We start from the raw sequence: 16,338 nt of genomic DNA, 5'->3' as shown, positions 1-16,338 counted from the left end.
TACCCAGTTGAAATGGCCAAGCTGAAAATTGCATTACATAAGAACATAACAGACCGAAGGTCCATCAGTCCTGGTATCCTCTTTCCTATAGTGGCCAACCCTGGCAGAAACCTAGAGTAGCAACATTCCAGAGCTGAGATTGTGATGTCATAATGCCTCATTCCACCAATGCCTATGAGGCAACCTCATCAGTGATGTCACAATGGCTTGCCCAGTATCTCGTTTCCAGTAGTTAGGCCAAAAGGATGAGCTCTTCCATAGCTGATCTGCTTTTAGATTTGTAGATCTGGAAAAAAAACCAAAAAACAGTACATGTGTAGCTGATTTTCAAACATTGTAAAGCTCATTGAATGAAGGATTAAATGTAATATATGTTAGTTTCAAGTTTATTAAAAATTTGTTTGACTGCTTAATCCAACTTCTAAGTGGTTAACATAATAAAATTACACAAAAATAAATTAAACATATTAAAACAGGGGAGACAAATGACTTACTCAAAACATACTGCAACAGTAGGGCAGATGGGGAGGAACTACAATAAGTATAGGATAGATAAGTCATAAGGCTAAAACAGTAGGTTAGATAAAAAATTGAAAAAAAGGAAAAGAAAGAAGAGTGGCAATTTAACAAAAGGCGTCTCGGAATAGAAATGTTTTTAATGCTATTTTAAATTGTTTTATATCTAATTCGTTGCGGAGATTTATAGGCAGTAAATTCCAAAGAGAAGGGGCAGTGACAGCAAAGTTGTTGGTACGTAAAGTATTTATTGATTTTAATGATGGTATAACTAAAAGATTTTGAGAAGTGGAACGGAGGGATTTAGTTGTTACATACGGGATTAAAAGACTGTTAATGAAATCAGGTTGGTTATTCGTTTTAGTGGTAAATGTTAAAAGTATAATTTTATAATTGATTCTGTATTCGATTGGCAGCCAATGAGCATCAACTAAAAGTGGGGTGACATGATCATATTTCTTTGCCCCACTAATGATTTTAATAGCGGTATTTTGAATGATCTGTAATCGCCTGATCTCCTTTTTTGTGATTCAAGGTCAGGCCTTGTGGGCAAACCAAAGACTAACATTTATCTCAGCGATGGTTTTAGGGCTGCTTCAGGAAGGAGACTTTTTGACCAGTCCTGCATCCCAGGGCAGCGTGGCCCTAGATTTAATCCTGAGTGGAATCGAACGGGTACAAGTGGATCGATTTTTCACACTGTCAAAAATGACAAAGACATGGGGGGACACTCGATGACGTTACAGGGAAATACTTTTAAAACCAATAGGTGGAAATATTTTTTCACTCGGAGAACAATTAGGCTCTGGAACGCATTACCAGAGATTTTGGTAAGAGCGGATAGCGTAGCTGGTTTTAAGAAAGGTTTGGACAAGTTCCTGGAGGAAAAGTCCATAGGATGTTATGGAGGAAGCCACTGCTTGCCCTGGATCGGTAGCATGGAATATTGCTACGCCTTGGCTTTGGGCCAGGTACTAGTGACCTGGATTGGCCACCGTGAGAACTGGCTACTGGGCTTAATGGACCATTAGTCTGACCCAGTAAGGCTATTCTTATGCTCGTATCCTAGATTTTGCCTGTTGAAACCAGTGCTCCAAGTCTCATAGTGCAGTGGTTTTTAAGCCTGTCCTGGTGACCCCCAGCCAGTTGGATTTTCAAGATTTCCCTAATGAGCATGCATGAGGCAGATTTGCATATAATAGAGGCGACAGGCATGCAAATCTTCTCATGCATGTTCCTTAGGGATATCTTGAAAACCTGACTGGCTGTGGGGGGGGGGGGGTCTCCCAGGACAGGTTAAAGAACCACTGGCAAAGTGTACCAGAATATTATTGTCATAAATTCAGAACTTCGCCAAAATCTGTGCCCTGGATATGAATAACTTGGCAGCTGTGCGGACTTTGACTGGAAAGTGCTTGCGAGATCAGTGGTAAATGTCGTGTGGCAACAAAATGAGAATGTAAGACCTCACCTGACAACCTTAACTTGTTCTAATTCTCTTTCCTTGCCTGGCAAGCCATGAAGACCTTCAAATGCCCAGAAGGACCTAATTGGTTATACTGGGATCAGCACTGCTATTACCTGGAGAACAAGTACACCAAAACGTGGATGGAAGCCCTCAAAGACTGCAAGCGATACAGCAACACAGAGCTGATGAAAATCGACAGTCTTGCAGAAAAAGCAAGTCTTACCTTGGTGCCGTTTAAGTCTGCTCAGGCCTTCTCTTGGATTCTCTTTGCCACTTGTGCTGGCCACCCAAAGGCAATATGGATAGGGTTTTGAGGACATGTCCGGAGGTCCAAGACTAGAGGTCTGCATGGGAACCGGGATTGCAGGAATCCCGCGGGAATCCCCCCTTACCCCACGGGACCCCCCTCTGGCCCACGGGACTCCCACGGGGATGGAAGGCTTTGGAAGCAGGGTTCGTCCATATAATATAATGGACACTTCAGCCTTAGTAAAAGAGGGGGTTTATAAGTGAATTACCTGAACAGAAAACAAAAAAAGGGTTCCACCAAAGAGATTCCACCAGGAAAACAGCAAAAGAAACTGTGGAATTGATGATCCTGTCAGAAGGAATTGCTGCTTTTTATGGGGACGGGCGGGGATGGAGGTAATTCCTTGTGGGGATAGGTGGGGACGGAGAGGATCCTGGTGGGGTTGGGCGGGGATGGGTGGGATTTCTGTCCCCGTGCAACTCTCTAGTCCGGATGGCTTTTCAAAACCCGGCACTTTGTCCGGGTTTTGAAAAGCCTCCTCAGAACTGTGTCGGGCAAGTGGGCATTCGTGCATGCGCGGATGCCCCCTTGCCCGACCAGAGCAAGCAGTGGGGGCGTGGCTGAGGTAGGACTGGGACATAATGGGGCAGGGATGGGCGGGCCTGGAGGCGGGTCCAGGGGGGGTCCTGATTTTACGAATGTAAAATCTGGCAACCCTAAATATGGGGGAGGGTGTGTGTGTGGGTGGGTGGGCTAGTTACTTAACCCCCCCCCCGATATACAAGGGGGGTGCTGAAAAGTACTCAGCCCAACCTAGAAGGGAATGGAATACATGGCACATCTTGTCTGAAGTTTCTGTAACCCTTCCCAAAAAATACTCTTGATATCTGGTTACTGAAATACTGCTCCATTGCTGCTGTCATCTCGGAATCACTCAAATTGTCACCCTTCCGTCTCCTTTCCCAGCTGACTAATAACTTTTACCTCCCTCTCCCTCCCTGGTAACACTTTTACCTCCCTCTCCCTCCCTGGTGGTCCAGCGGTGGGCCGGGACAGTAGAGATCCCTCCCGCTTTCTGTCCCAGCCGATTCTAAGAATTTTTACTTCCCGCCACCCTCCCCCCCCCAACGTTCCTTTAGAATCCCTGGTTGTCAAGTGGTGAACCAAAGCAGGATCCACTAGCTGATTGGCAGGGGAGAGAGGGAGTGAGCAAGGAGGAAAGGGGAGCAGGATGCACAGCCTGGCAGGGCAAGGCACTGCACCTGAATATTAACCCTCTGGTTTACATTTGAGTCGACCTTTTTTTCCTCCCTTTTTTGGGGAGAGAAAGGTTATCTCGGTTTATGTTCGGGTCGGTTTGTGTTTGAGTATGTGCGGTAATTCAGCCTTTTCTGCTATCTGCAGGATTGGATGTTGCTGTTGCCTCTGGAAGATTACTGGATAGGGATGAATAATTTTGCGGACGTAAACTTTACGTGGTCAGAAGGTTCGCCAGTGGACAATACATGGTAAGAACACCATCCATGCAAGGTATTTTCATTGTAAAGGAATGGCAGGAGGAATCCCTGCTCCAAAACTGGCTAATATGATGCCATGGTGGAAGGAAGCCTAAGAATCTTCTTTCCTGACATATGTACAAGATGCAGTGTGAAATAATATTAGAATATTTCTTTTTTTTTTCCAAAGTCTTTATTCATTTTTCATCTTACATCAAGTACACAATATTACATCATTTAAATTAATAAATATCACTTGAATTTCTTTCTATTATTATCTTAAATACATAAATTTATTTCCTACCCACAAATATTTTAATCCTAAATTTCATATAAATATAACATTCTTATCTAATGATTAAACCTTAAATAGAACTTTATACCAAGCTCCTCCCCCATATTATAAATGTACTTTCAATGGAAAATGGCGTCTAATCATTGCAATATGTTGCCAATGGCCCCCATATCTTTTTTAAATTATTATAATTTCCTTTTTGTATGGCAATTGTTCTTTCCATTTTGTATATATGGCACAACGAATTATTAGAATATTTCACAGTGCAGCTAAATTAGAATATTCTGCAAATCTACGACCTGGTCCTACCATTATTCCTTAGCTCTGCAATACTTTTACAGTTGATTGGTTTAAGAAGGTTATAGAGTTTGGCCAAGCATATCCATAAAACTGAAATTCTGCCGTTTAGTGCCCATTGGGCCACCTCTTGATGAATACTGATGACCAAATCAGTCTTTAAAGTTGGCCATTTAATTCCTCTATAGTTTGGTGATTATGTAGTCTATCGTAAGTTCCAATGAACAAATGTGACAGTTTTAAAGTTCCTTAGAAAACTACAAATCCATCATTTTTTTCAAGACAAAGGGGTTACTATTGATAATTCTCTTCTAAAAAAAAGGATTAAAAATTGATCCCTCCTAGGAAAATGAACTCTTTAAAAGACACGAAGGTCACGAAAAACAGAAAAATACAAAGATTTTTAATCTAAGAAGCCAAGAAAATAGTGCATTGAAGAAATTGGCATAGGGTCAAAAAAACAGTAATTAAACCATTAGATAAGGGAGGAGGAATAGTGATCATGGATAGAAACGAATACGTACAAGAGAGAGATAATAATCCCCATTTTGAATTTAATTCTCTATCTGAGTCACTTTTCCAGCACACTCTGAGGACGTGGGTTCAAATTAGCCGCATGATGACTGTTGGCCACTTAGGGCCCGATTATTCGGGACAATTTTAACTGGTCAGCAACATCCGCTGACCAGTTAAATTGCAGATAGCCGACTATCTCTGAATATTCAGTGGTGGATAAGCAGTTAACTCTTCGGAATAGTCACCGTTGGCGCTTAACCGCGAGCCAGCTATCTTGGGAGCATTTCGGGGGCCGGTCACAATTATGCCCTAATATTCAGCGCTGACCGGGCAATGTCAGAGCTTAGATAGGGCTTTATAAATAGCTGTCCTATCTTTGTGCATTAGCCGATGCCTGGTTAGTGCCAAATATCAGATTATCTCAAAACCAAAAAAGTCTCAGAGTCCACTGAAGGATAAACCCAACAAAATGGGTCTGTTTATGAGGTCCGACCGGGGTATCAGATGGCCCTACAAACCACATAAGTTTGAGGGGGATACACTCTTCATATACCCCACGGTACCTCCTCCTCCGTATTAATTCTTTATTATTATTTTGCTATGTCTTATCATATTATCTTATCATGCTTTCATATTAATGTATTTGTATAGTCACTTATTAAGCATTCATAATGCTGGAGCTATATAATTTTGTACTTAGCTTTCAGCCGTGAATTAGTTCCCCTGAACGCCAACGCGTTTCGATTCCTTTATCAAGGCGACATGGGGAAATCTGAAACCCAAAAAGAATTAATTAGCACTCTCCAACATAGACTACGCTAAAAGGTTCCACTGACTCTACAAAAAGCATAGCCCTCCCATTATTTTAAAATAATAACTTACCTATTAGAGTAAAGATACACTGCACACAACCGCAAAGCTTACCAAAAGACAAGCTGCGCCAACCTGGGAATATTCCAATGCTTCTTCACAATTTGAGAAATTTGATGGGCAAGGGTAGAGAACTCCTGGACAAAATCTGATCCTCCTCCAAATTTGCCATGAACAAAGCAGCTAAAGAGGGAGCTAAAGAAGCTCCCATGGCTATTCCATGTTTCTGTAGATAGAATTCGTTATGAAACCAAAAATAACTTTGGGTTAGTAGCTTTTGTCCAGGACACGGTAGCTTTTGTCCATGAGTTCTCTAACCTTGCCCATCAAATTTCTCAAATTGTGAAGAAGCATTGGAATATTCCCAGGTTGGCGATCCCCACCTTGGATGATCACCCGATTTGTTCATATAGGAGAAGAAGAAATCTGGGTGAATATCTAAATCACAGTAAATTTCAGGAGAGAAGTGGTTTCCAAGGTGGGAATCACCTCCCGTGTGGCCAATGCCAATGGTGTAGTTTCACTATATCTGAGGAATATTGACCCATCCGAGTACGGGGGAGAGATTTAAGATCAAACAACACCACCTGTAACTCTGACAATGTTATCTATGTAATTCAGTGCCCCTGCCCCAAGCTATATGTTGGCAGAACGACCCGTCCTATACGGGTACGTCTTACTGAGCACAAATCCAGAGTATATACTCGCAATGAATCCTCTCCGCTTGTTCGCCATTGGATGAACTGTGGCCACATTTTAAAGGACCTGAAGTGGCGTGTTTTAGATCGCATTACTGTAGGGTGGGAGGGTGGGAACACTGCCCGGAGATTAAACCGATGCGAACTCCGGTGGATGTTCATTCTTGACACTATGTCCCCTAAAGGGCTGAATGAGACTTCCGATTGGTTAGCTCAATCGGACCTTTAACTTTTCTGTCGGTCCCTTTGATTTCTATACCAGTCTTTTTTTAAAAAAGTCTCTTTAAGTGCAGGCAGTTTTGTTTGCAGTAGGTGAGAGTAGTAGTTCTTCCCCCGGAAATTACGTCATGCAGGCGGGGGTTCTTAAGTCCAGAGTTCACACGCCGCAGCTTGTCTTTTGGTAAGCTTTGCGGTTGTGTGCAGTGTATCTTTACTCTAATAGGTAAGTTATTATTTTAAAATAATGGGAGGGCTATGCTTTTTGTAGAGTCAGTGGAACCTTTTAGCGTAGTCTATGTTGGAGAGTGCTAATTAATTCTTTTTGGGTTTCAGCTTTCCCCATGTCGCCTTGATAAAGGAATCGAAACGCGTTGGCGTTCAGGGGAACTAATTCACGGCTGAAAGCTAAGTACAAAATTATATAGCTCCAGCATTATGAATGCTTAATAAGTGACTATACAAATACATTAATATGAAAGCATGATAAGATAATATGATAAGACATAGCAAAATAATAATAAAGAATTAATACGGAGGAGGAGGTACCGTGGGGTATATGAAGAGTGTATCCCCCTCAAACTTATGTGGTTTGTAGGGCCGTCTGATACCCCGGTCGGACCTCATAAACAGACCCATTTTGTTGGGTTTATCCTTCAGTGGACTCTGAGACTTTTTTGGTTTTGAGATATTTCAAACTATTATATAAAGGAATTGGCAGTTCGATGGCTCAAATATCAGATTAACCAGGCATGTGCCAGCTGGCCATTGAAAACCTGGATGTTCGGTGCCGCTTTCCTAGCATTGAGCCAGGGCCGTCAGCTGAAAAGTGCCTAATTAGCTTCTGGATTTTTGCTCTTCATATTAACTACCTTGGTAGCTGTTTGTTCCATGCTCTGGTTGGGTGGGGGGGGGGGGAGAAACAGTCTTTATTTCCAATTTTCTATTTTGGAAACTGAAGTTTGTATAAGTCCCAGCCCCCGTCACTCAGAGAATGAGCTCTTTTGGTTTGTTCAGCATTCATTTATTGTTGAAAAAGTGATGTACTCTCTCTTGTCTTTTTTTTTATGTTGAAAGGCTGCAGTTATCGAACATACTCCCAGAAGCCGTCAGTTCTTGCATTAAAGTCACCCCCACACGCCAGCTATTGGCTGTGGCTTGTGTGGAACGAGCCAAGTGGATCTGTAAGCGCAGTGCAGGTAGAACAAACCCGTGTCTGCACTGGTATTAATCCTGGTGCTTCTTTCTTCTAACTCTCTCCCCCCCCCCCAAATACACATCTCTGATATCTCCTTCTTTTTTAACTCCCATCCATCTCGATTTTGTAATAGCATTTTCTCTTAACCTGTTCTGTATGATGTAAAATTTCTCATTTCTTTCCCTTTCACCCTTCATAACTGTATCGACAATGCATGACCCCCCATGAAACTGCTGCTATTTATTTCTATAGGGCTGCTAGACATAAGCAGTGCTGTACATCAAAACATAGAAGAGACGGTCCCTGCTCAAAAGAGCTTACAATCTAATCGAGACAGACAAACTGGACAAGAAGGTGCGTCTGTACACATGCTTATTAAGCAGCACCTTTTCTCGCTTCTTCCTAGATGCAGAGCGGTATCAGAGGTTTGAGTCCCGGATACTACTTTACCCAGCGATGCATCCAGCTGAGGTGCACAAGGAGCTGAGTACAGCTAAGAGTGCCTGCCTGAGTCTGACTCACAGTTGCAGTGGCATTACGACCTGGAATAACTCCTATGTTCTTGTGGAAGGAACCTCTCTGCTGGAAAGCGAGGAGCCAAATGCTTTTGCCTATGTGAAATCAGGTAACTTGAACCTGAGCATCCTGTCTCGTTTCCAGGAATGGTCCCTGTGTCGCTCACCTTGAGTTGGTTGGTGAAGCAGGCAGATCAAATATTGTAAATAAATAAATAAACAAACAGAGTTCAAAGGCAACACTGATGCAATGATAATGGTCTCTTCCTTTTTTGTTTACTAGACTAGCCCAGAACTGATGGGTTATGCCCCTCAGCCAGCAGATGGAGACAGAGACTTCTGAGCTGGGAGCTGTGTCCTATAATAGGCACTGTGCAGCTCCAGAAAGCCAGTATTCTCTGTCTCCAGCAAATGGTAACGGACATCCCATGGAGGACAGAGATAGTCTGGTGAGAGAGCTCCTGGGCCTAGTTGGAGAACTGCAGTCAGAAATGATTCAGATCCTACCAGAATTTGGCTGCGCTGGCAATACAGTAGAGTCCTAATTATCTGACATAAATAATACCGATAGGTGGTCGGATAAACCATAAAGCTTCATGCGAAAGAACTTGCTTACTGCCACAGGGCATGACCGCCAAACCCAACACATCCCTCCACACCCCTCTCAAACAATAGTATCTCCACCTTGCTGCCCCACAGCAGCCCACTAGACCTAGTGGTCTAGTGGTGAAGTAGAAGCAGGAGCGATTCCCAGTCACTCCTGCCCATGCTGTTCCCCCTTTCATAGTGGCTGGTGTTAGTGCTGCTCTAATGTAAGAGATTCAAGCTGCTGTTTGCGTGTTCTTCCCTTAGACTGCAGCATGGGTTTCTCTGGGAAGAACTGCTCCTCTGTCTGCAAAGTCTGCTTTGGGGACATCCTCTGCAATCCCCTGACAGGAGACTGCAACGATGTGCTTCGCTGTCAATTTCAGGACGCACCAGCATCCTGTAGAACAGGTAAAATGCTCAAAGCTGAGTCAGAGCCTGGCTTTGAGGGAATGCTCAGTGAATAGATTTTACTACACAGGAAACAGATAAGAACATAAGATTTGCCGCTGCTGGGTCAGACCAGTGGTCCATCGTGCCCAGCAGTCCTCTCACGCGGCGGCCCTTGGGTCAAAGACCAGTGCCCTAACAGAGACTAGCCTTACCTGCGTATGTTCTGTTCCTGTAGGAACTTATCCAACCTTTTCTTAAATCCCTGGAGGGTGTTTTCCCCTATAACAGCCTCCGGAAGAGCTTTCCAGATTTCTACCACACTCTGGGTGAAGAAGAACTTCCTTACGTTTGTACGGAATCGATCCCCTTTTAACTTTAGCAAGTGCCCTCTCGTTCTCTCCACCTTAGAGAGAGTGAACAATCTCTCTTTCTCTACTAAGTCAATTCCCTTCAATATCTTGAATGTTTCGATCATGTCCCCCCTCAGTCTCCTCTTTGCAAGGTAGAAGAGTCCCATTTTCTCTAGCCTCTCATTGTACGGCAATTCCCCCAGTCCCTTAACCATTTTTGTCGATCTTCTCTGGACCCTTTCGAGATAAATAAAATATAGGCAAAACCAGCAGAATGGAATGATTTATAAACCATGTTCTTACATTTTGGATTATGAAGAAGTAGATATCCTCTTTTGTCTTTTAAAGCTTTACGAGAAGGCAAATCTACCAAATTCTACATATATCTTAGAGTGATTTCACCAAACATAGAAGCATTCCAATAATAGTCTTATAAGTAGGCCAATGATAGTCTTATAGAGGGGAGGGTGAGAAGCAGGGAGAGAGAGATGGGAGATGAAAGGTAACAAAACAATTTACCTTTATGGTTTATAATGGGATAAGAGTCCCAAATCTCTGTTAAGACTAAGTTTGTCCGAATAAAAGGTATCATTTGATTTTCATTTTGTTTTATTTCTATTTATTACATAAGGAAGTGGTTTGATCCTGTCCATTCCTTCTGGGAGGCTGTAAATGGTTCAGTCCATTAAAGTTTATGTTCTAAATTTGGTAAGTGGTCGGCATTCAGGGGTGTCCAACCTCACTCCTCACTAAGTCAGGTTTTCAGGATTTCCCCAATGAATATGCATGGGATCTATTTGCATACAATGGAAGCAGTGCACGCAAATAAGACTTCATGTAGATTTATTGGGGAAATCCTGAAAACCCAAGTGGATTGCACTGGACAACCCTGGCAATGTTAGCGCAAACCAATGTCAGCAGTGGGAAAGTGAAAGTGGGCAGAGAGCAGCGAGAGCTTGAGTCTGATAGGTCCATCTGCTCTTAGTGAAGGACTTGTTCATCTTTTTGTTTTACCCAGGTTTAAAAAGCCTGAAGTGTCCGCCTTATGCTGGCTGGTGGTACCGGGAACCCAACTGCTACTTCTTCAGCTCCAAGAATGGGCGCAGCTGGCTGGAAGCGCGGAATGCGTGCAGGCAGTACAACGACGCAGACCTGCTTTGGATTGAAAGCCGGGACGAACTGGTAATCCTAGTGAACACCTATCTGTTTTGCATTACTGGACTCTAGGCAGTGACGTAGTGAGAGGGGGTGGGGTGCGGTCTTCCTTGGGGCGCTGGCACCCATCCTGCTCTCCGCCCCATTCCTCCCCCTGCCTTTCCCCAGTCACGAACTTGCTGCTTCCGTTGGCTTCGACGCTCTCTCCGACGTCACTTCTGGGGGACCCACGCCTAGGGAGTGGCGTCAGAGAGAGCGCCGAAGCGGATGCGAGCAGCGATTCGTGGCTGTTCGCAACGAAGATAAAAAGATACGGGGAAGGGGGGTGGGGAAGAGGGCGGGAGGGGGGCTACGCCATTGTCGTTAGGTGTTAAGCGCAAAAGACTTCCTCGTCTAAAACTTGCTGGCTGGTGTCGTGTGTCTATTCACAGAACTGGCTGCTCTCAAAGGTCCTGCCAGGTGTCACGTGGACTGGATTGAATAACAGGAAGCTGTTCTTTTCATGGCAGTGGGCGAATGAGAAGTCTGCAAGCAACACCCTTAAATGGTAGGAAGATGCTTCTTTTGATAACCAAAGATTTAACTGAAAGGCTTTTCAAGGTCTGTCAGAGACATTTCTCTATCATCCCTCCAGACTAGCACAGACGGATGGGTTTACGCTCCTCTGCCAGCAGGGGGAGACCGAGAACACGTTGACTTATGGCAGTAGTACATGTGGGCTGTGCAATCCCATCTATATAATCAGTCTGTTCTCAGTCTCCAGCAGTTGGAGGTGGTAAGCCTGTGCAGTCTTTCCTTTGGCTAAGTTAGGGCCTGTTGCGTCTGATTATTGGCCTTGTTGTCCCTTTTTTGCAGTCCGGACAGAGCTTGGGGGGCTCGTCCGACCTTGGGGGGTGCCCCACTCGAGTGGTCGAGTCCCTCCCCTCATTTCCTCCCACCTCCCCTAATTTAATCTGATACAGGAAATAAGATGCTTGGCTGGATCTAATGCCATTTCGCTGTGTACTTCACCTCATCCGATCTTTCTACAGGTCGACCTCATGCGACAAAAGACTTCTGATGGAAGGATGATGCAGGTGTGAAGGGTAGACCAAGTGTGGAGTTGCGCGGGAAGCGCCTTTGAGATTTTGGTGCTCTCGTTTTTGTCTTTTCAGGTTAAAGCTATTTGGAAGCCCAGGGGGAAGGTGTGCTGGCATCGACAGAGCCACGGGGGATGTGGTAAAATTTCCGTGTGAAAAATCCTATCGCTGGGCCTGTAAGAAAAGAGAAGGCAAGTGTCTGTTGGAATTTGCCGGAAGTGCCGCTTGGTTTTTCATTTTCTTCCACTCCGTTTTCCGCTTTTGGCTACAATCCATAAAATCGTTGTTGTCTTTGCAGCTGCCGGCTTGTTCGAAATGTTTCCCGACCGGTACATTATGAAACCTTTCGCTTCACTAGAACTGTTCAGCAACCTCGCTAACGCCCAGCTAGCCTGCGCGCTCCAGCAGAACTGCACGGCTGTGGTGCAGATCCAAGACTTCTTTCGGCTGCTGGCAGGGCACGATGAAATCCGTTTCACCCCGGACAGCAGGGACCCTGCTGCTACTGTCTACATAAAACGCAGTACGTCAGGATTTCCTGTTTCTAAAGATGGTAGGGAATATGGTGTTCCGAATTTTTGAGGGAAGCCTAGAGTAACCTTCAGGTGGGTTTAAAGTTTTAAGTGGTTAAGCAAACGTAGTGGTAAAGTGTTGCACTAGAAGATATTCGTGCCTTTCAGTTTTATAAGACAGGACCATGAGAACACTGAAAAGGTTCATAAAAATGGTAGGAATTTAAGAGCAACCTAAAAATAGTCACCCCAGCAGTATATAACGTTATCATAAAAATTAGTATAAGATACCGCTAATACTAGACAATACACATCAGTATTGTTAGCCCAACAGACTTGAAAGGCTGTGGCCTCAGAATCGGAGCCTACGCACAGCAGTGAATCACAAACTGAGATAATCCGCCTAGTTATACAGCTCCTGCTCCAATCATTGGCCGGTATTTACTTTTTAAAAATTTTTTCTAAAGCAATTCAATGAAGCTAAACCTTTACACCCCAGACTTCAAGAACATTTAGGGGATACTGTGTATATATAGTAGCCAGGATTTGAAAAAAAGTAGACCAAAAAGACTTATCTTATTGCTGACTTGTCTTTAAAGCATATTCGGTCACTAGTGTCTGTTTGCACTAGTGACCGAATATGCTTTAAAGACACTAGTGACACTAGTGACCGAATATGCTTTAAAGACAAGTCAGCAATAAGATAAGTCTTTTTGGTCTACTTTTTTTCAAATCCTGGCTACTATATGTACACAGTATCCCCTAAATGTTCTTGAAGTCTGGGGTGTAAAGGTTTAGCTTCATTGAATTGCTTTAGAAAAAATTTTAAAAAAGTAAATACCGGCCAATGATTGGAGCAGGAGCTGTATAACTAGGCGGATTATCTCAGTTTGTGATTCACTGCTGTGCGTAGGCTCCGATTCTGAGGCCATAGCCTTTCAAGTCTGTTGGGCTAACAATACTGATGTGTATTGTCTAGTATCTTATACTAATTTTTGGAGGAATTTAAGAGCAACACCTTATAATTGGATAAGTGTCTTTCAAAACCTAGATCCTACTTAATGGGGTTTGCAGGATCGCGTTTGGGAAGCTTTAGCACTGCAGATTTCTCAATTTGCGCCGGAAATATAGAAAGATAATGCGCTGTCTCTTTTACGAAACGGCGGCTGCAGTTTGTACGCCGGGGTTCTTCGGAGATTACTGTTCACGTGTGTGCATTCTGTGTCATGGCGACATCCCCTGCAATTCTGTGACCGGCGGCTGTCCAGAGCTCTTCACCTGCTTGACCAAAACCGATTCTGAGCTTTGTGAGAAAGGTAAGGCTAACTTTCACTTGTTTTTCTTGGTTTTCTTTGGGGTGGGGGCTGGGTCTTTCATTCTGAGATAATGGATCCATCTTTTTGTGGCTGTGACCCCCACGATTGCTGCCAAATAAAATTGTGTGAACCCCCCTGGGAGGTTCAGGATAACGATGAACATATGTAAAGCCCACCTAGCTCATGAGCCCGTTTGGGCTGCCGACCCACAGTTTGGGAAGCTTTGTATTATGTGCCTAGGTCCCAGACCTGATCCTCAGAACATTTGCCCATCTCTACTCTTCAACAAACACAAAAGGCAGTTCTATAACAAGGGGCTGAAGGATTCGCCCCGTTGCACATGTAAATGACATTACATTAGTATCTTCTATTCCGCCAATACTTTTTTTGTTCTAGGCAGCTTACAAAAGAATTGGTCTGGGCACACCCAATGGCACTGGAAAAGCGACCAAGATGGTAAAGGGGATGGAACTCCTCTTGTATGAGGAAAGACTAAAGCGGTTAGGGCTCTTCAGCTTGGAAAAGAGATGAGAGGGGAGATATGAAGTCTCCTTAGTGGAGTAGAACGGGTACAAGTGGATCGATTTTTCGCTCCGTTTAAAAATGACAAAGACTAGGGGACTTTCGATGAAGTTACAGGGAAATACTTTTAAAACCAATAGGAGGAAATATTTTTTTCACTCGGAGAATAGTTAAGCTCTGCAACGCGTTGCCAGAGGATGTGGTAAGAGCGGATAGCGTAGCTGGTTTTAAGAAAGGTTTGGACAAGTTCCTGGAGGAAAAGTCCATAGTCTGTTATTGAGAAAGACACGGGGGAAGAAACCACTGTTTGCCCTGAATCAGTGGCATGGAATATTGCTACTCCTTGGGTCTTGGCCAGGTACTAGTGATCCGGATTGGCCACCATGAGAACGGGCTACTGGGCTTGATGGACCATTGGTCTGACCCAGTAAGGCTAGTCTTATGTTCGTAGATAATTAGAACGTACAAAAATTAGCACTTACATGCACAAGCATCAGAATCCCTTTAATGTGTGGGTGCACTTAAGTGGCAAAACGTGTGAATGCAAGGTGGGATGCACACGTGAACGGAGCGTAGGTATGTGTCTCTAGTTACACCTGGATAGGGTTACCAGACGTTTGGATTTGCCCGGGCATGTCCTACTTTTCGAGAACATGTCTGGGCATCCGGATGGCTTTTCAAAACCCAGCACTTTGTCCGGGTGCACGGATGCCGTCCCAACGAGCAAACAGGTCGTGGGGCTGGGCTGGAGGTGGAATGGGGCATAGCTTGGCAGAACAGGGAGGGCCTGGGGGCAGGACCATGGGTCCGGATTTTTGTTCCTGAAAATCTGATAACCCTATACTATAAGCCACATGTGGCTATGCCACATTTTTGTTAGTTTTCTCACCAAGCAGTTTGAAGAGGCCTGAAAGGAGGCACCATTTTAGATAGGGTTACCATATTTTTCTCCAGGAAACCCCGGACATATGACTCCGCCCCATTCCACCTCCATTCTGCCCCTGCCCTGCCCAGTTCTGAATCTGGTCCTGCCCCATTCTTCCCCTAATCCCCACCCCCCACAAAACCTCCGCTCTCCTTCCGGACCAGCTCCAGCTGTATCGGGAGGTCTAGTGCAGTGTTCTTCAACCACCGGTCCATGGACCAGTGCCTGTCCACAGAAATTTCCTGCCGATCCACAGGGCCAGCAAGTGCATCGATGCGGCTCCAACGGGCATCCTGCGCCTGAACCGGAAGCCTTCTCTCTGACATTGCAACGTCAGAGGGAAGGCTTCCAGATGAAGCACGGGACGTGCAGGGTGCAATTAGTACTATTATGGGGGCGGGGTCTGGGGTGGAGATTGGGTAGAGATGGGCGGGGTCTGGCCTACGACTTAGCCCCGTGTTCTTCAACCGCCGGTCCACGGACCGATGCCGCTCCACAGAATAATTCTTTTATTTCTGCCGGTCCATAGGTGTAAAAAGGTTGAAAAACACTGGTCTAGAGCATGCGCGGATGTGTATGACGTCATCTGTGCATGCTCAGAGGTCCTCTAGATGCTTCCGGAGCTCATCTGCCGTCATTTGTCCGGGTTTTGGAAAGTCTTTCTGGGAGCCCAGACAGTCCTTTAATAAGAGAGCATGGCTGGGTTTTCCCGGACATCTGATGCCAGACTCATGTTGCCATGCCAGTCATGCATTCTTAAAGAGGAGCCCTGGAAGAGTACGCCTTGTCTCTGTTATCTTCATTAGTTATCGCTTCCACCCTGGCCAATGAAATTTTCACTCTTCAGGGTTTAAAGTTCTGTAGACTGCTATCCCTGTCTCCTCTTTCTATAGCTCTGACAAGCGTCAAGTGTCCTCAGAATCCCCTCTGGTATTACTGGAATGGAAACTGTTATTACATCGAAAAAACAATGACGCGAACCTGGGAAGAGGCTCGGAGGAGGTGTGTGGGTTATCACAATAGCTCCCTGATGATCATCCACAGTGAGGACGAAATGGTAAGATTTATATAGAGAATGCTCTTCAAATCAGCCCCTACTGGGAGATTATTCTATAAAGGACATTAGGCTCTTTTTTCTTTCATAAAATACCAGGCCTACCTGGATA

At 44.6% G+C, this 16,338-nt stretch overlaps 1 protein-coding gene across 1 annotated transcript in view; it reads left to right on the top strand.

Annotated features, from left to right (window-relative positions):
• The first annotated feature begins 2,034 nt into the window (after positions 1–2,034).
• The window catches only part of LOC117351819, a 71,699-nt gene continuing 57,395 nt past the window's right edge, over positions 2,035–16,338 (top strand). Inside the window, exons 1-11 of the mRNA XM_033927662.1 lie at positions 2,035–2,277; positions 3,639–3,742; positions 7,700–7,821; positions 8,227–8,445; positions 9,188–9,331; positions 10,682–10,845; positions 11,250–11,365; positions 11,973–12,088; positions 12,196–12,420; positions 13,582–13,725; positions 16,066–16,229. Of these exons, the coding sequence (XP_033783553.1) occupies positions 2,035–2,277; positions 3,639–3,742; positions 7,700–7,821; positions 8,227–8,445; positions 9,188–9,331; positions 10,682–10,845; positions 11,250–11,365; positions 11,973–12,088; positions 12,196–12,420; positions 13,582–13,725; positions 16,066–16,229 (1,761 nt within the window). The remainder of the gene's footprint in view (positions 2,278–3,638; positions 3,743–7,699; positions 7,822–8,226; positions 8,446–9,187; positions 9,332–10,681; positions 10,846–11,249; positions 11,366–11,972; positions 12,089–12,195; positions 12,421–13,581; positions 13,726–16,065; positions 16,230–16,338) is intronic.

Source organism: Geotrypetes seraphini, chromosome 18 (assembly GCF_902459505.1).
Source record: "Geotrypetes seraphini chromosome 18, aGeoSer1.1, whole genome shotgun sequence".
Lineage (NCBI taxonomy): Eukaryota > Metazoa > Chordata > Amphibia > Gymnophiona > Dermophiidae > Geotrypetes > Geotrypetes seraphini.
This window is presented reverse-complemented; position numbering and strand designations above follow the sequence as displayed.